The 22,406-nt window shown below is 52.6% G+C and overlaps 1 protein-coding gene across 3 annotated transcripts in view; it reads right to left on the reverse strand.

The window, feature by feature from the left end:
- The window catches only part of TMEM63A (transmembrane protein 63A), a 34,004-nt gene that overhangs the window by 5,220 nt on the left and 6,378 nt on the right, over positions 1-22,406 (reverse strand). The window contains exons 4-18 of one of the 3 annotated variants that reach the window (XM_004578896.2): positions 20,776-20,842; positions 19,827-19,864; positions 17,465-17,607; positions 16,744-16,795; positions 16,259-16,367; positions 15,722-15,792; positions 13,481-13,561; positions 13,148-13,271; positions 12,928-13,061; positions 11,369-11,506; positions 8,726-8,879; positions 5,018-5,124; positions 4,815-4,901; positions 4,420-4,482; positions 1,987-2,149 (exon numbers count right to left, since the gene is read on the reverse strand). In XM_004578896.2, coding sequence (XP_004578953.2) covers positions 1,987-2,149; positions 4,420-4,482; positions 4,815-4,901; positions 5,018-5,124; positions 8,726-8,879; positions 11,369-11,506; positions 12,928-13,061; positions 13,148-13,271; positions 13,481-13,561; positions 15,722-15,792; positions 16,259-16,367; positions 16,744-16,795; positions 17,465-17,607; positions 19,827-19,864; positions 20,776-20,842 — 1,531 coding nt within the window. The remainder of the gene's footprint in view (positions 1-1,986; positions 2,150-4,419; positions 4,483-4,814; positions 4,902-5,017; positions 5,125-8,725; positions 8,880-11,368; positions 11,507-12,927; positions 13,062-13,147; positions 13,272-13,480; positions 13,562-15,721; positions 15,793-16,258; positions 16,368-16,743; positions 16,796-17,464; positions 17,608-19,826; positions 19,865-20,775; positions 20,843-22,406) is intronic. The other 2 variants (XM_058669259.1, XM_058669258.1) reach the window with 2 other exon arrangements.

Consider the following 22,406-nt stretch of genomic DNA (forward strand, 5'->3'; position numbering starts at 1 on the left):
CTGGTCCCACTGACACCTTCCTGGCAGGCTGAGTGGGCAGGTAAGCGTGGGGCAGGAAAGGACGGGGGAACAGGAGCCAGCCACTGCCCTGCTCCATGCTGCCATCCCACCCGGCCTGTCCAGCTCCACTCCTGAGGCTCAGCGAGCTGTGGATTCTCTTCGTGTGTCCTTGTTCTAATCATTCTGCCCAGTGGTCCTTGAGAAACTGGGAATCAACTCCCCAAAGTGCAGGGCATCAGGCTGACACCGGCTCAGACCCCCAGCCCGGGCCTGCTCGGCTGCATGGCATAGAATGGGGACCTGAACAGCAGACAAAAGAAAGGTAGCCAATCCATCTACTCAGTGCCCACCGTGGTGGAGGAAAATCAATAACCCCATGCTACCCCATTCAGGGACTCAAAACAAGTACCACCAACCCCTAAGGGTTCTGACAGCCATGGTTGTAACCCTATACATGCACAAAGGGGGCATGGAAGACAACGTGGGGGTTTCAACTATCTGTGTGTGTGGCCGGGACAAAGCATGAAAATGCAAAAGCCCTGGAACTGGAGCATAGCACAGTAGGTTAAGCCAGTGCTTATAACACCAGCACCCCATATCGAGTGTGGGTTCCAGTCCCAGCTGCTCCACTTCCATCCAGCTACCTGCTAACATGCCCAGAGAAGATAACAATGGCCCAAGTCCTTGAGCCCTTGCCACCCCCATGGACACCTGGATAGACATCTTGGCTCCTGGCTCCAGCCGTGTTAAAGTAATCTCAGGGATAAATAAACAGATATGAGATCTCCCTCTTCTGAGCCTTTCTGTCTCTCAAACCTTTGTGGGTTCTTTAAAAAAAATTATTTTAGGGCCCGGCACTGTGGGCTAGTGGCTAAAGTCCTCGCCTTGAATACGCCGGGATCCCATATGGGCGCCGGTTCTAATCCCGGCAGCTCCACTTCCCATCCAGCTCCCTGCTTGTGGCCTGAGAAAGCAGTCGAGGATGACTGAAGACTTGGGACCCTGCACCCACGTGGGAGACCCGGAAGAGGTTCCTGGTTCCCGGCATCAGATCGGCGCGCACCGGCCCGTTGCGGCTCACTTGGGGAGTGAAACATCGGATGGAAGATCTTCCTCTCTGTATATCCGGCTTTCCAATAATAATAAGTCTTTAAAAAAATTATTTTAAATTTTTTTTGGAAAGACAGATATACAGAAAAAAGGACAAAGAAAGAGAAAAATCTTCCATCCACTGGTTCACTCCCCAAATGGCCACAACAACCAGAGCTAAGCCGATCTGAAGCCAGGAGCTTCTTTCCGGGCCTCCCGTGCAAGTGCAGGGTCCCAAGGCTTTGGGCCGTCCTCCACTGTTTGCAGGGTCCCAAGTCTTCAGTCGTCCTCGACTGCTTTCTCAGGCCACAAGCAGGGAGCTGGATGGGAAGCAGAGCAGCCATGACATGAATCAGCACCAATACAGGATCCTAGTGCGATCAGCACCAATACAGGATCCTGGTGCATGCAAGGCAAGGACTTTATCCTCCAGGCTACTGCACCAGGTCCCATAAACAAACCTTTGTAAAAATGCAAAATCCAAGGCTGGTACTGTGGTGAAGCAACTTAAGCCTCTGCCTGGCACTGACTGACATGCCATAGACACGGGTTCAAGTCCCAGCTACTCCATTTCTGATCCAGCTAATGGCCTGGGAAAGCAGTGGAAATGGCCTAACTCCTCGGGACCCTGAACCCACATGGAAGACCTGGAAGAAGCTCTGGCCCCTGGCTCTTGCTGAGCAGTGGCAGCCATTTGGAGAGTGAACCAACAGATGGAAACCCTTACTTTCTCCCCCTCTCTAACTCTGCCTTTCAAATAAAAATATTTTTTTAAAAAATGCAGAACTTCCAAAATCTCTCCTTGCAGCCTGTGAGTGGGAGCAGAGGCAGGGGGAAGACAGGCTGTGTTGCTGCAGAAGCCCCTGTACCCAGCCCAGAGGCCCCACCCAGAAGCACCTGCTTAATGTTCCTGCGGTCAGCAGCCGTCTTAGCCATGACCATGCGGAAGGAATAGAGGATGAGGCCCGGCAGGCGCACCATCTCCATGCCGTTGCCGATGAAGGCCGAGGCGATGACGTAGTTCACAAAGAAGGCGCCCTGGTCAGGGAGGAAGACACACCTGGGGACCCAGGCGGGGTCTGTGAGTGGAGAGCAAAGGGAAAGGTAGGGCCCTGGGCTGGGCAGGGGCAGCCACAGGCTTCAGCCCCATCCCTCACCTAGGCCATGTCCACCCTGCACCTGCGACGGGGCATACAGTGGACCAGGGGACTTGCCCAGAGTAGGATAAGTGTTCTGTTGGGATGAGGGCAGGAAGCCACGTTGGGTAGACATTACCCAGGTTTGAGAGGAGGGCCACCATGTCTGAGGCAGCAAGGCGAGGGTGAGTCCTGGACCCTCCCATACAAAGGCACAGGCGTGTGCTACTCCACAGGGTAGTGGGGACACGTGAACCACAAGGTGTTGTGCAAGAGCAACTGCAAGACATTACGGAACGGGGAGCACGTGTTGGGGGCTCCAAGTCAGGGTACTGGAGAAGAAGTAAAGTCTACAAAATTGCAAATGCAGGGCAGTGAGGTGCAGGCAGGCAGGTGGAGGGGGCAACTGGGTGACACATGTGGTGTTAACCACACATTTTAACTCCCATTCTGGGGAGTAGTGGAGCAGCATGGAGGGCCTGGGTCCAGCTGAGGTCACCTAAGAGGGCTGAGCCCTCCGACAACTGAGGTCTGGAATTGCAGGATATGAATGAAAGCTCCCAGGGGCTGTGGAGAGAGGCCATGGCTAGGCTGGCCAAGGGCTGGTGTGGACAGCAATTCAGGAAGCAGGAGGTGGATCACGGGTGTCAGGTGCGGCACAGCACACAGAAGATGAATTCCGAGAATAGCCACCGGGTCCGGCAGTCTGAAAGCCACTGTGCAGCCAGACAGGGGCCAGCAGGGCAGAAATATATCTGCAGCTACCACTTCCATTCCCTCAGCCTGTCCTGCCAGCCTGCCCTATCCAGTGGCCCTTGGAAGAAGCCACTCCAAGCCCAGGGGAGCCTTTGCAGGCAGGGCTGAGGTTGACTCCCAGCTCTCTTAACCAGCTAGGAAACCTGGGGCAGGTTACAGGATCGCTCTGAGCCTCATCTGCTGAGTGAGCACGTGTTCATAGGTGTTGGAAGGTGAACTGAGGGACAGGCTTTGGCACACCACCTGGGACACCCACATCACAGACTGTAGTGCCTGGCTCCAGGCCCAGCCATTCGGTATCCAATCTGTCTTCCTGCTAATGAGCACCCTGGGAGGCAACAGATGGGGAAATAGCCTCTCTGCACCTTGCAAATTATATATATATATATAAATTTTAAAATGTCGTTGGTACTGATGTTGTGGCATGAGGGGTTAAGCCACTACCTGCAATACTGGCTTCCCATAAGAGACCAGGCTGTTGCACTTGCAGTCCAGTCCCCTGCCAATGAGCCTGGGGAAGCAGCCGAGGGTGGCCCAAGTGCTTAGGGCCCTGCACCATGTAGGAGACCCAGAAGAAGCTCCTGGCTCCTGGCAGCAGATTGGCCCAGCTTCAGCCAATGTGGCCATTTGGAAATGAAACAGTAGATGGAAGATACCTCTCTCTCTCCTCCTTTACTTCTCTCCCTCTCAAACTATGCCTTTCAAAGAAAAAAAGTGTTTTTTAAATTGCCTTTATAAAATGCTAAATGAAATACAGATGTACAAAGTATTGCGCTATCACCATTAGGTGAGTATGGGAGAAGCTTGAAACACCAACATGGGGCCAGAGTTGTGGCATATCAGGTAAAAGGCTGCCCTCATCCCATAAGGATGCTGGTTCATGTCTCGGCTGCTCCACTTCCAATCCAGCTCCCTGCTTTTGTCCTGGAAAGGGCAGGTGAGGACGACCTGCAGCCACATGGGAGATCTGGAAGAAGCTCCCCCTCCTGACTTCGGCCCAACCCAGCCCAGCCCAGCAGTGAAGCACCAGGTCAAAGCTCTTCGTGCACTTCTCATACTAACTCTTTTTAAGAAAAATACAAATAAACCTGGAAAGCAAATCAACAGAAATCCCAACAAAACACTGCCATTAGGGTCACGTGACACTGTTGCCAGGCCACCCTTCCCAGGGGAGTCTTGGGGGCTCAGCAGTGCCCTCTCCCCTGAGCTCTGGGCTCAGTGATAATGACTGAGACTGCCTCTGGCTACGTGAGAGCCTTGGAGCCTCAGCACACGACGGCAGGTGCAGCGCTCAGTGGGTCTGCTCCCACAGTGTGAGCAGTACCTACAAGAGGGCTTGGGAAGCCCTGGACCCCCCACTGCCTATCCCTACTGAAGCCCTTCCGGGACCCTTACCCAGGCCTGTGACTGCAGAGTTCAGTCCGGCTGATATACTTACTCCAACCTGATAGACGCCTCCGAGAGGGTTTTGTCAAAGAGCCACCGGAAGAAAAAATCCAGACTGGAAAACCAGAGAGCCCCATGAGTGAGTGTTCCTGGGCAGTCCATGTGTTTCCCATTCCTCAGGACCCACGCTGGTGCTGAGCCACGCTACGTGCACTGCGCAGCATCCTTCCGGGCGACATGCAAACCTGTGACTGCAGCCTCCCTAGCGGGAAGGTCTCCAGGGAATGTTCCCACATGTCATTTGGTTTGTTAAGGAAGGAAGGAAGCTCCTATTGCCCCAGCATCCACAAGCCAGCCCAGTCACGCTAGACTTCAGTCGACTCCAAAACCATTTCCACTATCTAGACATAATCCTGAGTCCCAAATCAGAGAGGCAGTGCCATGTACCTGGTGAGGCCAAGGGATGGCAGGATCAGCACCATGAAGATCAAGAAGATATACACCTTGGTCACCATGATCCGGTTCTCCCCCGACCTGCAGGAAGCCAGAGGTGACCACTCGTGGGGTTCCCATGCCTCAGCCAGGTTGCCCAGCGCCCCTGGGTGGTAGGCTGAGGACATTCTGCTCAGTAGAGGGGCCCCGGCACTCACTTGGTCCAGTGGGACTCCAGCAGGGTGGAGTAGTAGACAGCGGATGGCAGCAGGGCCGAGAAAGACCAGAGCAGAAGGGTCGGGAAGAACTGGCTAATGACAGGGTTCTGGAAGGGAAGGTGGGGAGTGTGGCTGGAGGTCCAGGGAGTACAGGGTCAGGGGCAGGGAAACCCTGTCCCCTCAGAACCAGCACTGTATATCTGGATGATTCTTCCCTATGCAGTGATCCCATGTCCAGCTGAACTCCAACCTACTGCCGGCCCAGGTTAGAGGCTCCCATGCCTTACAGAAGGCCAATGTCTTCTGTAAGCCAAAGGCCACAGGAAGACCCAGTGCTCCAGGCCAGGGCACCCACCCACCTGCCTTCCCAGCTCCCCTGGTCCACAGTAGCTTATAGGACCCTGGCATTTACTCCAACTCTTGCTTAAGCTGGTGGCACCTGTCATTGGATGTACATGACTTGACTTACTGCTTTTCTTTTTTAAAAAAAACACTTTATTATTATTATTTTTATTGGAAAGGCAGTTATACAGAGAGGAAGAGAGACAGAGGAAGATCTTCCGTCTGTTGATTCACTCCCCAAGTGGCCGCAATGGCCAAAGCTGAGCCAATCTGAAGCCAGGAGCCAGGAGCTCCTCCGAGTCTCCCGCACGGGTGCAGGGTCCCCAAGGCTTTGGGCCATCCTCGACTGCTTTTCCAGGCCACAAGCAGGGAGCTGGATGGGAAGCAGAGCCGCCGGGATTAGAACCGATGATCATATGGGATCCTGGCATGCAAGGCAAGGACTTTAACCACTATGCTATCTCGCTGGGCCTGACTTACTGCTTTTCACTGATCAAATGAACTAAAAGTAGTTTTGCGGAGTTTGTGTTGTGGCATGGCACATTAATCAGATACTTGCAATGCCAGCATCCCATATGGCTGCTTCACTTCTGATCCAGCTCCCTACTAACGCTTCCTATTAGAAAAGAGGCAGAAGACGGTGCAAGGCTTGGGCCCCTGTATCCACATGGGAGACCGAGATAAAACCCCTGGTTCCTGTGTGGCCCAGATCTGATCACTGTGTCCGTTTGGGGAGTAAACTGATGAATGGGTGGATGATCTTTCCAACCCTGCCTTTCAAATAAATAATTCTTCAAAACTTTCTATCTTTAGAAACTGAGTTATATATTTGGAGAATAGTTAATGAAGCCCAACTGCTAATAACACTGAATTAGATAAGAGTAAAGGCATTTTAAAAAGAGGAAAGACTTATAAAAGGATATGAAGTCTTAAATGTTTCTGTTTTTAGTGGCTTTGCAAGCATATATATATATATATACATATATATATTTACTTTACTAGGGCTGGCATTGTGGCACAGCAGGTTAAGCTGTTGCCTGTGATACCAGCATCCCATACGGGTACTGGTTCAAGTCCCAGCTGCCCTGCTTCTGGTCCAGTTCCCTGCTAATTGCCTGAGAAAAGCAGCATAGGACGGCTCATGTGTCTGGGCCACTGCCTGCCACATGGGAGACCTGGATGAACGCCTGACTTCAGCCTTGCCCAGCACTGGCTATTAGGCCACCTGAGGAGGATAAGACGACAGAATATCTCTCTCTCTCTCTCTCTCTCTGTATCACTGATTTTCAACTGTATGGTGATTTTTTTTTTCCCGTTTTGTCTTTGTTTTAACCTCATATTGTTGTTGACCTATTTTGTGGCTTCTCATTGGAGGGAATGTACAGTGATGGAGTAATAGAGACCACCGTATCCAGATGTGAAGATACAATGCAACATGCATTCCTCTTCCAAATCAAAGATGGACTCCCAGTGAAACTGTTGGACATATCTAGACAATGGAATGCTACACTGTCTGACATTGTATGTACCAGCAATATTGGGGCACACTTAAATAACAGACTGATGGAATTATAAATTGTTATGAAGGACTCTACTATTGTAACAATATGGGGAAAATCAGTTAGGGGGTAGAATTTTGGGGGGAGAATCCCAGACCCTACATAATTGTACCATAAAATTCAAAATTTAAAAAAAAAATGTATATGTCTTTAAAAAAAACTTTGCTATAAAGAAATTGAAACCAGAATCAGAAACAATAAAACAAGGATGTGATTTGTGCTAAACAGACAAAAACAGACCCTTCTTCCAGAGGACAGGCCTATCCTAGGTCACAAGACGACCAAAGAAACGGACCTGTCAGCTTCCAACAAGCAGTCCCATGTTTGGGCAGATTTGTCACATGCCAGGCCAGAGCACCACCCATCTACTGGGTGGTCCTCATGGCTACCTGGCAGTGTGATGCAACAGGTGCCTGCACCTTCCCGGGGTAGGAAACAGGTTCCAAGCTCCTCGTGGGGGATAGCAAAGACCAGGACCGCAGGCACCCTGCTAGGCTGCCTTCTCAGAGGGTCATCAGCCAAATGCCAAGGGTAAAAGGGAGAAGATGGAGGGCGATGTCTCCACAAGGCTCCTGGGAAACATCACTGTCTGTGTGAAGCAGACGCCCATTTACAGGGCACGAAGCTGCTATCTCACTGAACCTGCTGAGCCTTCTGAACATATGACTGTGTAAATAATGGACAGAAACCAATGCCTAAGATGAGTCATCCATGACCCTGCCACCCCAAACATGGAAGTGCTGCCCATTTGTTCCTGTCTCCCATGGAGCCCACCATGTGCATAGGCAATTCTGCTTTTACCTGAAGCTGCTATGTTTGCTGCAAAGTCTATACAATCTTTAATGGGTGCTCATTTAGTTGACTAAACATATCTCATTCCATTCAGATGGCCCCACAGAACATTCGATTGATTCTATTACTGTATTGTTCATGGCAAGCACCATGGAACAACATATTAAGCATCCACCTGCACTGCCAGCATCCCACATGAGCACTGGTTTGTGTCCCAGCTGCTCCACTTCTGATCCAGCTCCCTGTTAACATGCCTGGGAAAGCAGATGACAGCACAGATGCTTGGGCCCCTGCATGCTAGGGAGATCCGGAAGAAGCTCCTGACTTTTGACTGGCTCAGCTCTGCCACTGTGGCCTTTGGGGAGTGAACCAACAAATGCAAGATTTCTCTCTGTTGTTACTGCCTTTTACAATAAAAATAAATCCTTTAGGACCTAGCGTGATGGCCTATTGGCTAAAGTCCTTGTCTTGAACACACCAGGATCCCATATGAGCTCTGGTTCTAATCCCAGCAGCTCCACTTCCCATCCAGCTCCGTGCTTGTGGCCTGGGAAAGCAGTTGAGGATGGCCCAGTTGAGGATGGGGTCCTGCACCTGCATGGGAGACTAGAAGCGGCTCCTGGCTCTTGGCTCCTAGCTTCGCATCGGCTTAGCTCTGGCCATTGTGGCAGCTTAGAGAGTGAATCAACGGATGGAAGATCTTCCTCTCTGTCTCTTCTCCTCTCTGTATATCTGACTTTCGAATAAAATTAAATAAATCTCTAAATAATAATAATAATCCTTTTTAATGTATTTTTCACATTACTATAAAGGTGCTGTCTGTAATGGACAGAGCTAGGCTGCACACATGAGCTGAGGGACACGGCCTATAGGCTCAGCCTCCCTTCACACTCCTCTGTCCCTGTCCATCCCCTGCCTGCCCCCCATCACGCCCCTCAGTTCTTGTCTGTCCTCTACTCCTCAACCCCTACCCCCAACCTTGTCCTCTCACCAGCACTTGCCAATAGTCACTCACATTCAGTGCGTGAATGGGTTTGGTGACGTTGAACTTGTCCATGGTGGACAGGATGATGGAGGGCGTGGTCAGGAAGAACAGCCCCAGGAAGAGGATGAAGTTGATGCCCAACCACTGGAGCCACCAGCGGAACCCCTGGACGGAGAGATTTTTCCTGCAAGGGGCAGAGGCGGAGGACACAGAGTGAGGCAGCTTTGTCACCCACACTCGGGCCCAATGACAAAAAGTGCCCTGGTTCAGGGCATCCAAAGGACAGACAGATGGGAGCCAGTGTTATGCCACAGCAGATAAAGCAGCCACCTAGGACACAGCATCCTCTACGGGAACTGGTTCAAGTCCCAGTTGCTCCACTTCCAATCCAGCTCCCAGCTAATATGAGGCATATAATTCCAAGAATTACTACTTTACAATGTCCCTTAAGCAAGATTGGATTTAGTTTTGAGTTTCAGTCTTGCATAGATTGACGATCTCTAACTCCTGCCTAGCGACACAAAGTGTGATGCTGTAGAAACAGCGTCAAAAGGGAACCAAGATGTGTTTTGTTTCATAGCTGGCATACAGCACACAGCTATAGATACACAAGCAGCTTCTAAGAGCTGCTGTGACACAAGCCAGTAGGACAAAATAAATGCTGCACCATTAAAATAGACGAGAGGTTTTGAAAAAACTCAGTCAAATTCTGGGCAGAAGTTGTCAAGTTGGTATAGAATCAGGTAAGTTTTGAGAAAGTTTATCCTCACTTGGGTGGAAAGTTCCTTAGGTTGTTGTGATGTAGAATATATTGCTGTGCATATAACAGTCTGTACTGAGGCCTGGTGCAATGGCTCAGTGGCTAAATCCTCACCTTGCATGGGTCAGGATCCCATAGGGATGCTGGTTCATGCCCTGGCTGTTCCAGTTCCCATCCAGCTCCCTGCTTGTGGCCTGGGAAAGCAATGGAGGATGGCCCAAAGCATTTGGGACCCTGTACCCACATGGGAGACCTGGAAGAAGCTCCTGGCTTCAGATTGGCTCAGCTCTGGCTGTTGCAGCCACCTGGGGAGTGAACCAGTAGGTGGAAGATCTTCCTCTGAATCTCCTTCTCCCTGTGTATCTACCTTTCCAATAAAAATAATCTTCAAAACCAAACACAGTCTGTATTGGGAATTTTGAGATTTTGAAATTTAATGATGTCCTGCCAGTTTATTAAAGGGATGTTGCAAAGCTGAATTTGAAGTCACTGGACAAGATTATCTTTCTCATGCTGTCATTTATAGTTGTTTTTTTTTTTTTTTTAAGAATCCTTGAGATTAAAGTTTTGGTTACAAAAACAAGTTTGAAATTTCCTAGTACAGACGTAATTAAAACAAAACAAAACACCAAAAGGTCCAATAGGAACAGGCCCTGGATGAGCCTAGGGACTCTGGCTGGGGGCCTGCATGGGTACCAGAGGTAAAGGGCAAGATCGCTGCCATGAATTCCAGGATGTTCTATCCAAAGAGAGGCCAGGGAGCTCAGACGAAAAGCAGGTCACTCCCCCCTCGGGACTGCCTGGTTGGGGACTAGCTGACCACAGAAGCCTCCTGTGTGCAGTTCCCGGGCAAGTCTCTGCGGCCAGCGACACATTCTCCCCCACAAGGCCTAGTGTCTCGGGCCTCTCACCCCTACTGAGAGCAGAACCACACAGCAAACCCAAGCTCAGGGAGCCCCTGAACTTGGACCCCGGTGTGATAAACGCAACCTGTCCATTCCATACATGGACTCAGGCCATGCTGCATGGGCCACCATGCCAGGGCTCCTGTGGTGGCTGCCCTTGCCTCAGGCTGGCTTGCCAGTGGCCACATGGACATGCTCCCCTCACCAGCCAGACCCCCAGACTGCCACCAGACCTCAGGCTGCACTGTCTGAGATGACAGCCACAGCTACACCTGGAATGTCACTGTTTGGGCGTGAACTGCATAAACTCCCTAAATGAAGCATGAAAAAGAACGAGAAAACCAGCTTCACTTAAAAAAAAAAATTGCTGCCACATCGAAATGATAACATCTTGGCTACACAGCAGCCTTCCCTAATCTGCAGTGGCACTTCCTATGGGTGTGGCCCACAGCCCATGAGTTCCAAAAATGTGCATGGAAAATTCCAGAAATAAAAATCTAGGTCTTCAAGTGCACATGGCTCTGAACAGCACATGAGGACTCTCATTGTCCTGCTCCGTCCTGTCTTGGATGCGACTCACACCTCTGCCCAGCGTATCCCCACTGTGTATGCTACCCACCCATCAGCCACTTGCTCACCATCTGGGTTATCACATCTCCTGGCACAGCAGCACAGTGCTTGTGCTCAACTGACCGTTATTTACTTTAACAATGGCCCCAAGGTACAACAGTGGTAATGCCAGCATTGCGGGTACCCCAAAGGGAATCACAAGCGTTTGGTCCTGCCCACAGTTGCAGGCATTTCCTGCAGCTAAGAGCCACAGTGTACTGGCAGATTCCGGAGGAACATGAATTGCAACTGTTTCCTTTTGCCGGTAGTTTGTATCTCATTTCTGCCCACTAGGGGGCCCAGGAGGGAGGCAAGCTAGAGTAAAGCAGCTGGACTCCAGCTGACAACCCACTCAACCCACCTACCCACTCACTCACCCAGACCCAGCCCAGGGCTCACCAGCAGATATCCTCAGGGTACGCAGCGAAGGCCACCGTCCACTTGGAGGTGCAGAGTTCCCTGCTGTAGGAGGATGGCTGGGGCTCCCCTTTGCAGTGCAGGCCCTGGCACTTGCAGGCATTGAAGTCTTTCAGGATGCTGCAGGAATGCAGAAAGCACTGGGGGCCTGGCCTGCCAGCACACTGTGCATGCATGTGGCCAAGACAGACTAAGGGGCACACCAGCTTGGTGGTGCAGGAGTTTTCCCCACTACTCTCCTGTTACACTGAAGACTACAGAGGAGGGACCTCCCGTGGCACAGTGGCACAGCCCAGGGATGACAGTGCTTAACCTGACAGGCCTGCAGGCAAGAGACCCTGACCCCATGCATCTTCCTCCATGAAGGGCAGTGAGGCTCCCCAAGGCTGGGTCCAGGCACCCCCATATTGCTCCTCTCCAGGCCACCTCCTGAACTCTGTCCACTCAATCCTGCTGCCAGCCTAGCAGCTTCACCATCTGTTTCCACTTTTTGGGCCTAGCCCCAGAACAGTGCCAAACCACAGATGCTATCCTGAACTCCCCTCCCCAACACCCCAGCCTCAACCATCTCATCTCAGGGGGTTGCCCCTGCTCCCTCTTTAGCTTCCCATAAGGAACTCACCAGCCCCAACTCCTGATTCAGAACACCTTCCTGGGTCCAACATTAAGTGCAGCAGGTGAAGCTGCTGTTTGCAAGGCTGGCATCCCAGATGGGAGTGCTGGTTCAAGTCCCAGCTGCTCCACTTTCCTTCCAGCTCCCTGCTATGTACCAGGGAAAGCACTGGAAGATGATCTAAATGCTTGATCCCATGCCACCCATGTGGGAGTTCTGGATGGAGTCCCAGGCTTTGGCCTGGCCCAGCCCTGGGCATTGCAGCCATTTGGGGCCTGAGCCAGCATGTGGAAGATTCCTCTCTGCAACTGCCTTTCAAATAAATAAAACAAATCTTTCTTACAAACCAAACACTTTTCATATACTGACTTCCACCAGGACATGGTCCCTAGGGCCACCAGGCCTGAGCCCAGGAGGGAGGGGACAAGCACCAGACTGGCCTCCTTTCTGCATATTTCTCCCAACCCCATCCACCTGCTGCTCCCAGGGTGAGGTGACACCAAGATCCCAGGGGTAAAGACGCTTTGTGAGCTCTGAGCTCTAGGCTTCTCCAAGCTGGGGGCCTTCCCCAGGAAGTGTGACATCCATTAGAGGAGCAGGGAGGGGGTGCCACAGACAAAAGGAGGGGCCGTGTTCCCACCAGGCATCTGAGGAGGAGATGTAACCACCCCCACGGCAGAGTGCAGGGCACAGAGCCACTGGGATGGACCCTGTGGCTGCTGGCATGTGCCTCGTCAGGGTGAGGGAGGCAGACCATAGTGGACCAGAGTGTCAGCTGGAGCCACCACTCCATATGCACCCATGTCCCCTCCCCACTGCTGTCACACACTTAGGGGCTGGGCGCATCAACAGAATGAAGGAAGCATGTCTACTCAAGAGACGGGGGGGCAGGGATTCAGTGGGCCAGGCCTGGAATGCCCCTACTCACTAGGTGGCCATGGACTGCTCCTGGAAGGTGACGAAGGCCATTCCCAGGGGCTGGTCCTGGACCTGGCGTTCTTCCTCCGTGATCCGCTCCAGCAGCCCATCCTTCAAGTGTGTGTAATAGGCAATGGCATCCTCCTGCCACAAGACACAGCTTGGTGGACTGAGGCTGCCCCAGCAGGTGTCAGGGCCCACTCCCACGGCGGAGAGCACAGAGTCCTTACACGCTCACACCCGTGGACTTCACAGCAACAGAACTGGCCGCAGGGCTTGGGGTTGATGAGCGTGGGCCGGCCAGTCTTCCGCTGCAGATCTGTGTAATAGGCCAGGCTCTTCTCTGTCTTCTTTCTGAAGGATACAGACTTCAGACCCAGTACCTTGGCATGGACCCCATGTCTACAGTGCAATTATCAGTAGCCAAGAAAAAAATGGGCAGTCTGGCTGCTTCCTCAAGGCAGGACAGGGCTTCCTCTGCTGGCTGGTGGATCCCAAACCAGCAAAGGAGGAGGATGGGAGTGGTACAAGGAAGCTACGGGCCCACCCACTGCCCCTCTTACCTCTCCTGGCACAGGTAGATCAGCTCAGCCACATTGTAGCATAGCTGCACATCCACCACCTCACACGTGGGGTATGCGTCCCTGTGGCCAGAAGCAAATGACAGTTATTGTGAAAGGGAACCCTCATGGCTAGCACTGTGAAGGGGATGGGTTAGGCTGCTGCCTACAAGGCTGACATAACATATGGGCAACAGTTCAAGTCCTGGCTTGTTCACCTCTGATTTAGTCCCCTGCTGATGTGCCTGGGAAAGCAGCAGAATGCAACCCAAGGGCTTGGGCCCCTGTCACATGGGAGACATGAAGAAGCTCCTGGCCCGACCTTGGCCATTGCAGCCACTGGGGAGTGAACCAACAGATGGTGGCCAGGCTTCTACCTACTTGACTTTCAATTAGCTGGCTGCTTTTCCCTCTGACACCCACCTCCTGCAAGGGGATTCATGGCCTGTCTCATATCAGAATCTACCCTAGCCATCACTGAAATCCTGTTGAGTCTGTAACATTTTTGAATGTCACAGATCCTTACAGGGTTGAATGAAGCAAAAGATTCTCAACTCAGAAAACATCAAATAATCAGCAAAATACACACTTAACATTGACCAGGTACCATTACACGTACTAACCTGCTGAATCCTCATTGGATCAGAAAGCGAAACACCTAGAGGTGAAGCAGCTTGTGCCTGGTCACACAGCTGACCAGTGTCTGACCTAGGACATGGATCCAGGCAGCGTGGCTCCAGGGCCCAGGCCCACAGCTATCATGCAAGGGCCCTCACCACACACAAAGAACCACACACACACAACTCCTGGCTGCAGGATCACATAAATCCCAACCTACACAGGGTTGGTGTTGTGGCATTACGGGTAAAGTTGATGCCTGCAGTGCCAGCATCTCATATGAGCTCTAATTCATGTCCCAACTGCTCCACTTCCCTTCCAGCTCCCTGCTTTTGACTTGAGAAAGCAACAGAGGATGGCCCGAAGCCTTGGGACCCTGTACCTGCATGGAAGACCTGGAAGAAACTCCTGGCTTTGGATCAGTTCAGCTCTGGCCGTTGTAGCCATTTAGGGAGTGAACCAGCATCCCTCTCTCTGTCTCTCCTCTCTGTAAATCTGATCTGCCTTTTCAATAAAACCAAATAAGTTTTTTAAAAATTATTTTAAAAATCAGTAGGGCAATCTCAGGCCCCTGTAAGAGCTCTGAGGGGCAGCCCCAGTTGAAGCATCCCCACCAAGAGGTAAATCCACATACCAGCAGCTCGCTCAGCACAACGCTTCCTAACAGGAACAGGAGACTCACAGGCCGTGTGGAGGCAGGGGACACCTTCCTGCTAAGCTGGCACTAAGTGGAACCAGGGGCTCCCAGTGGTGTGAGGCATATGACTTGGGAAAAACAACTTTGGTATCGAGTATTTACACGTAAGTGGCTTTCTCTCAATGATTAGTAGTTTCTGCACTGTTAACATTCATCTCACAATTCTAGTTATAATAGTACACTTAGTGAGTGCCCTCTTCATCAACCGCATAAAGTTAACATGAAGCCAGTTCCTAATCCATGCAACAAATGAGTGGCTACAAGCACCGAACCAACCTCAGACTCTGAGGTGAGCTTTCAAGTCCTCTGGCTCAGGGTCCAGGAGCCTCCTGGATTGCTAGCCCTCACCCCTCGCCCCTCGCTCCTTTTACCTTATTGACGCGAGGACTCTAGGCCTCTCTCCCAGTCTGTGTGTGTCTGGGGACAACATCTGCACCACCCTCCACCTGCAGGCATTGCTGGGGCAGTTGCTCGCTGGGAAGCCAAGCCAACAGGTGCACGTGGCCTGGGGCCCTTCCCCCGCTGAGGCTCCTGCTTGTGGGCTGGCATGCAAACAGCTCATGTACCTCTCACTCTGCAAGGTGACTCCCTCAGGTGTCACTGAGAACCCAGGGCCAGCCACTTTTTCCCATGTTTCACACCTCCCTCTACACACAAGCACCTGTACTCTAGACACCACAGGGTCATCTGGGGCCACTGTGGCTGCCCGCAGAGACTGGGTCACCCTACCCTTGTCCCTCTCACAGCCCCAGTAATGCCAGCACCTGGCAGGCATTTGATACCTTGGTGGCAGGACCAGGTCTTTCTCTGGTGTCACCTTGACACTAGGTAGAAGGCACAAGGTGTCCCCTAAGGTGTTTGCCCATGGAACTGTGGTGGCCCCACCTGGAAGGGGCTCAGCACCCCTTCCATCCCACGGTCCTGCTTACCGGAAGTGGCTTTCCACAGTCTCCTTCTTGGCCTCTCTGGGGAGCCCAGTAACGAACAGGGTCCGCCTCACCTGCCAGGGAAGTGCACCAGTGAGAGAGGTCACAAGAGCTGTCCAGTGTGCTGGGGCCAGCCGATGCACTCCATCCAAACAACGGAAACACAAGAGGCCAGGGCTTTCTCCCTGCCTGGCGTGGGCGAGCCCTGCAGCATGTACTGGCAAGTAGCCTCTGGAGGCTGTAGCAGTTCACCTCCAAAGCAATGGCAGGTGTCTCCTCTGTGTGGTGGCACTGAGACACTGCTCTGGGGTTGCAAGCCACTCATACAAAGTCACGCAAAGAGCTGCTCTCAGCCCAAAGTTCCCAACCACAGCCCAAAGCCCACATATCAAGGGGGCAAGTAGGCAGACTTGGGGGAAAAAAATCCCAAACTAACAACTCACCAGGCAATGAAAACAGAAAGAAGCCTGCCACTGCTCAGTGGGATCACAAACACAGGGGTCAAGGCTGCAAGGCCCTCCCTGCCCCAGCCTCACTCACCAGGCTCTCCTCCTTGTACTTGATGGACCGGGTGTGGTGCCACATGAAGCCCACGGTGAGGAACAGGTAGATGACAGCAAAGATGGTGTGCAGCCAGAGAAGGTCATTGCTGAGAGGACAGTGCCTACATCAGCACTGATGCCCAAGGATGGGGGCGGGACCACATGCTGGCACTCCCAGCAGGCCCTGACGTGGGGCAACCAGCTGCACCTCAATAGGTGCCTCCCACAGAAGCCACGGGGCCTGCACCCCTCTGACCTCCGCAAGTACTTGGAGTACCTGGTCCTGACAAATGAGCTCCAGATCCATAGACCCTCCCTGTCTGGAGCCCCCTCCCGCCTAACAACAACAGCCTGCAGAGTTCTATGGCCCGGGAGCATGCCAGCTGCAGGGGCAGGCACTCCTCGGCCTACTACTCTGGACCACTGCTGGCTGTCCCAGGCTCCGGGGTCAGCCTCCTCCTGGGTCCCAGTGAGGACACTCACTTGGTCTGCAGGTTGGCTATCGTCGTCCTCCCGAAACTGTAGGGATCCTTGTCTGCAGAAAAACACAGACGCTTAGCTACACGGTCATGGCTGAGGATGGGCTAGCCTGGGTGCATGGAGCTGGGAGAAGACACGGCACGCAATGCCAGGACCAGCCAGAGATGGCAGCAGCCGCCGCCCAGGGCTCCTGCCTGCTGCAAGATGCTCCCAACTGCTTTCAACCCATCATACAGCCAAAGGCAGGCTGGCACTTCATCTTGCCTTGAGAGGTTTGGTTTGGTTTTGAAAAAGTTTCAAGAAAACCAGAAGCAGCCTAAGCTGTTCCCAAAGCCAAGGCAGGGGCCGACCAGGCATCCTGGGTGGCTTCAGCATAGCACTTCAGAGCTGGATTCCCAGGAGTGCCTGGGGATGTGACGCTGCCCTCGGGTCTTCACTGAGTGACATCCTCCATGGTCCCTGACCATGATCTCCTAATCTGAGTGAGGGCAGGAAATCATAAAACACTCTGCAAATGTCCCCAGTTCTGTAAATTCTGGGGTTTGCCATCAGAAACTGCTAGTAAGGGCCCAGCTCTTGTCCCGGCTTTGGGGTGACTTTTTTCTGGCACTTCAACCAGTTGAAAAGGCTCAGAGGGTCACCCTGAGGTGCCTTCCCCCATACCCCACCCTGCCCCGAGGCCCAGGCTTCTGGCCCGCTGCAGCCATAGCAAAAGGGTACTCACCCAGCAAGTCTCCCGAGAGATTGACGGGCAGGATGACGCACAGGGACAGGAGGCTGAGCAGCAGCAGCAGGAAGATGATGTGCCTCTGGAAGGACAGGTAGTGGATGGCGTCCTCGCCACACCACTGCAGGATCTGGTCGTCGCTGACCGAGACACAGACGCTGTCTTAGCACATGAAGCATGCTCCCCACCCAGCCCTCAGGGCAGCCTGAGGCAGAGGCGCTATGATCACGCCCTCCGTGTTTCCACACATGGAGGAGGAAGAAATGTGTGGAACTCTGGGGGCCACAGCATGGGTCCCTGAGCCAGTCCCCTCTCCACACTCAGGGCAGAGGCACTGCCACCACTCTGCCTGGTGGCTGGGAGCGTCAGGGTTCCCAACCACATGGAGATGAGGTGGTGAACTGCTTCCTGTACCATACCCCCTGTCCCATGGTGGATTGATTACCAGCCTTTCATTCCCAGTGCAGCAGGGAGAGTTGCCCCACCCCACCCCACTCTGTCCTCTGCCTCCCCTCAGGCCAGCTGGGAGAGAAGTGGACACATCATAGTCTCCATGTCCCCTCTGTGGCCCTAGAGATGGAAGGCGATCTGCTCCACTCTCACCCTCCCAGCACTACCCTAGGATGCTCTAGGCCAACTGTGATTCCAGAAAATTTCATATTCACAAAACAAGACTCTGCTTTAGCTGCTCTGCTGTTGCCCTCTGCCCTGCTTCCAGAAGCCCAGCACAAGGCAGAGCTTGGAGAGCACTGTGTGAAGCGTGCTGGGTGGGTCTGCCACAAAGTGCCCACTGCTGCCCTGGCACCCACAGCAGCTCAGGAACAACCGCTGCCTGGGGCTACCTGGGGCTGCATGGGCTGCAAGCTACAGCACGATGCTTTGGGACTTACCATGTTCTCCCCTTTCTCAGTAAACCAGTTCCCTTCTGGCCTCCTCCGGTCTCCTCCTGCCCCAGGCTTGAGTCCATGGGCTTCTCCCACTGGACTCTACCCCAGCAGCAAATCCCAGCAAACCTCTTGTGGGTAGCACCCCCTCCCTCGTACTGGTTCACCTGACTTTGGGAAAGTACATGTTATCCCCAGATCCCTCTGACATTTGGGAAAACAGAGGCCCAGGGAGAGGCAGGCCCTCAGGGTCCTGCAACCCATACATCTCAGCAAGGCTAAGATACCCTCTTCCTGCTGCAGCTCCTTCCAAGAGGCTGTACCTGCAGTTACAGCAGCCAGCAGCTTAAAGGGCAGCACTTTCCTGCCCTTGGTGCAACATAAAATAAGACTCCCTAGAGTGAAGCCTTTGACACAAAGCAACAGGACAGAAAGGGCTGACCAGGACGCACATCTGGGGCCCAACTCCCAGCTCCTGCCTCTATGGGAGACAACCCAACCCACACTCATCACCAAACACCTCTTTCAGAATCTCTCTGTAGGCACCAAGTTGTGAGAAAACCAAATGGGCTCACTGTATTTTACAGCTCCACCTCTCACTAATTCAAAAGACATGGGCAGCCTAGAAGAGCTTCTGTCCACATCCCATCTGTTAAACATTAAACAGAACAATGACAGTCTAAAGGAAAAATTCCCTTACACAGCATGATAAAAGATGAACATGTGATGGGGAGGGTGTCATGATGCAGCAAGTTAAAGCCCCTGCACCCCACACCCTCATCCGGGTGCCAGCTACTCCACACTTCAGGTCCAGTTCTCTGCTAATGTGCTTAGGGAAGGCAGTGGAGGATGGCCCAAGTACCTGAGTTTCTGCCAGCCACTTGGACTGAAGACCCGAACAGTTTCTAACTCATGGCTTCAACCGGGCCTAGCTCTGGCTGTTGCAGGCATTAAGGGCATGGACCTTCTCTGGTTTTCCCTTTATCTGTCACTCTGCCTTTCAGCATTCCACATGGGCCAGCATCCCATATGGGCACTAGTTCAAGTCCCAGCTGCTCCTCTTCTGAGCCCAATCCCTGCTAATATGCCTGGGAAAGCAGAGAAAGATTATAAAGAAATCTCAAAGAAAAAAAAAAAAAAGAAATCTCATAAAGAAAAAATGAACACACAATTCCCACTGAATAGGGTACAGTAAAATTCATCAGCACCTTAAAGAGCCCTTGGGAGCCACGTGCAGCTGGAAGGGCGCAAGCTGCCACAGGGACTGCATGTCCTCAAAACGCTTCCTGTTCCCAAGTTCCTAACCTGGGGGGTAGCCCAAGTTACTACAGCCCCTATGTCCTCTCTTGGACATGAGCTGACACATGTCTAAAAGACTATCTCAGGATCGTCATCCTGGTCCTCTCCTTGACTGGCCAAACATCCCAACCATTCTGGTCTGGCAGAGGCTGCAGCAGCTGTCCACGGGTACTCACTGCAGACGGAAGATGGCGGTCAGCCAGGGGCAGCATCCCTGCAGAGAGAAAGGGGATTAGCTTCAACACCCGGGTCTTAGGGGAGGCTGACATCAATCTCCTCTCTGACACTAAATGACCACTGATCCACCTCTCACCCAAAACCAGCATTTCTGCCTGCACATGGTCCAGCTGCCGCCTGTCCCAATCACGATGGGCCCAGCCCTTCACAAGATGCCTGGCATTCCTGCTAAAAATCTCTCCAGCTTACAAGGTGAGGAATCACAGACGCCCCAGGGTGCAACCAGGCAACTCAGAGCTAGATCAGGGCAGCCCTGGGGAAAATGACACTGGTGACTTTCAAGAGACAGTGTGAGTGGTGGCATTAGAGATAGGAACCCAGCCTTGGGCACCAGACTATTTCCACTGGAGTGCAGTTCAGAGAGGGAAACAGATGTCTAGAGGTTCTTTGTGTCCTTCCGGTCTATCAACAGTAGCTCTCCCCAGAGCTGGGCTGCTCCCTGGCGGGGAAAGATAAATATTTACCTATCATTCCTTCAACAGTGACTAAGCCCCTACTGGGCCCAAACTGCTGAGGAACAGGGCTAGATAAAGAAGGGTTCCTGCCCACACCTGGCTCATAATCTAGCAGACAAATCAATAATTAACTGCCACCAAAGTCACAGGCACAATGAAAGCCACTCGAGCTGGGAGTAACCTGGGGGATGCTGTAGCCCGTTCTGCCTCCAGCTTAACAGAGCCTCATGGCCCCAGCGGCACTTCCCACCGGGGACTCTTCCAAGCGAAGGTGTCTCTGTCAATCCAAACAGCAGCCTGCCCTGGTAGCTGCCACTTGCTCGAGGACTAAGTCAGCCACTGCATCAAGAAGTCAACACCTTCCCCTCCCCGAGTACCATGCCCAGTGCCCTTCCTCCCCAGCATCCACCACAACCTTCCCTAAGATACCAACCAGCTCGTTTTCAAAGTCTTGTTGCCCCAAGGAGGAAGTTGATGACAATCTCTGGTATCTGGACTCACTAAAGAGAAGAGTGGGGAAAACAACAAGATTTTTTTTAAATTCTTATTTTAAATTTTGAATTTTATAGTACAATCCTGTAGAGTCTGGGATTCCCACACCCCGACTGATTTTCCCCATATTGTTATAATAGTTTAGTCCTTCATTTTTTTTCTTAATAATGCCCACCCAGTATTTTGCTGCCTCTCAGGCCCGGGACCCCGAGCTACCATCCTCCCATGATTGGGATGAAATATGACTCAGATATGTGAGATGCAGGACATGTTCGTGTCCAGGGGCAGCGTCAAGCTCCGTGTCGTATGGGATGAATTACAGGGGCTCGGGGCATCCACAACTTTGCCCATACTCCCACCATGGAACTCCTGGGACTTGTCCTTCGAGTGGCTTCAAAGTGTTGTCTGTTCACAATGAGTTTTGTAATGTATCAAATAAAACTGGGAGTAACTACTGCAATTCTTCAAATCAGAGACATCATTTGTGTAAAACATACTATTATCTTAGGAACCATTAAGAAATAAAACCATGACCATTAAACTGCGATCACAAGACGTGCACCCATGTCAGAGGTGAGAAAATGCCAGCACCCATGCGTCAGAGTTGCTGAGCTGCAGCGGTTTTGCATTGTAGCACCTCTGATCCTCGGGGGCATCAGGAACTTCTCTCTGTTCTGTTCCTGGTCCCACCTCTGATGGCGTAAGACATGCTGCTCCTTCCCCTTCCGGGCACTCACACAGATGCTACCTCATAGGGCCTTCACACCCACCCCTTGGGCAACAGAGGCCAGGAGACAGACCCTGGTCAGCATGGGGACTTAGCCACAGCTCAGCAGGGCCTCCCGATGCCCAGTGCACTTGCTGATGGCACTGCCCGGCCTGCTCAGGTCATAAATACAGCAGACGTGCCAAAAGGCTCTCCCCCAACTTCAAGGTCATGCGTGTGGGCTGCCGCCAATGCCAGAAGAGAGGACATAGGGAAGTAAGTGCATTTACAGATCCTTTTTCCAGGCCATGCAACCACAGGAGCAAGTGTAACAGTGGTAGGCTGCCCGCGAGCACCCTTGGAGTCCTCCCTGACTTTGCCCACGTGCTGCAATTGCCGTATCCGACGCAAGATCCAACATGCAAAACAGCTGGCTGGAGCTGGAAAGTCTGGTTGTGCAGACCGAGAGTTCATGGCCCCCCTTCAGCTAAAGGCAACGAAGAGCTGTCAGAGCCCAGTGTGGATGGGAAGGGCTCCTGACCCAGGAGGCAGGACAGCTCCCAGAGGCGCTTGGCCAGTGCCAGCCCCTGGCAAGTTCCTTGTACAGGTTCAACACTGATACACACACACACACACACACACACACACACTCGGGAGACAGGGAACGGGCAGCATCCTCAGTTACCCTGAAAGCCCTAAAGCAGCAGTATCCTCAAAGTCCCAGCCATGGCCAACCAGGAGCCCTAAAACAGTGAGCTGAGGACAATGAGGCTGACCTCTGGGGTGAGGTGAGGAACAGAGAGGACAACGGCAGACCCAGGCCTGGCAAACACAGTCAGTGAGCCACAGTGCCAGGTGCAGGCCTG

The sequence above is a fragment of the Ochotona princeps genome, chromosome 10 (assembly GCF_030435755.1).
Source record: "Ochotona princeps isolate mOchPri1 chromosome 10, mOchPri1.hap1, whole genome shotgun sequence".
NCBI classification, from domain to species: domain Eukaryota; kingdom Metazoa; phylum Chordata; class Mammalia; order Lagomorpha; family Ochotonidae; genus Ochotona; species Ochotona princeps.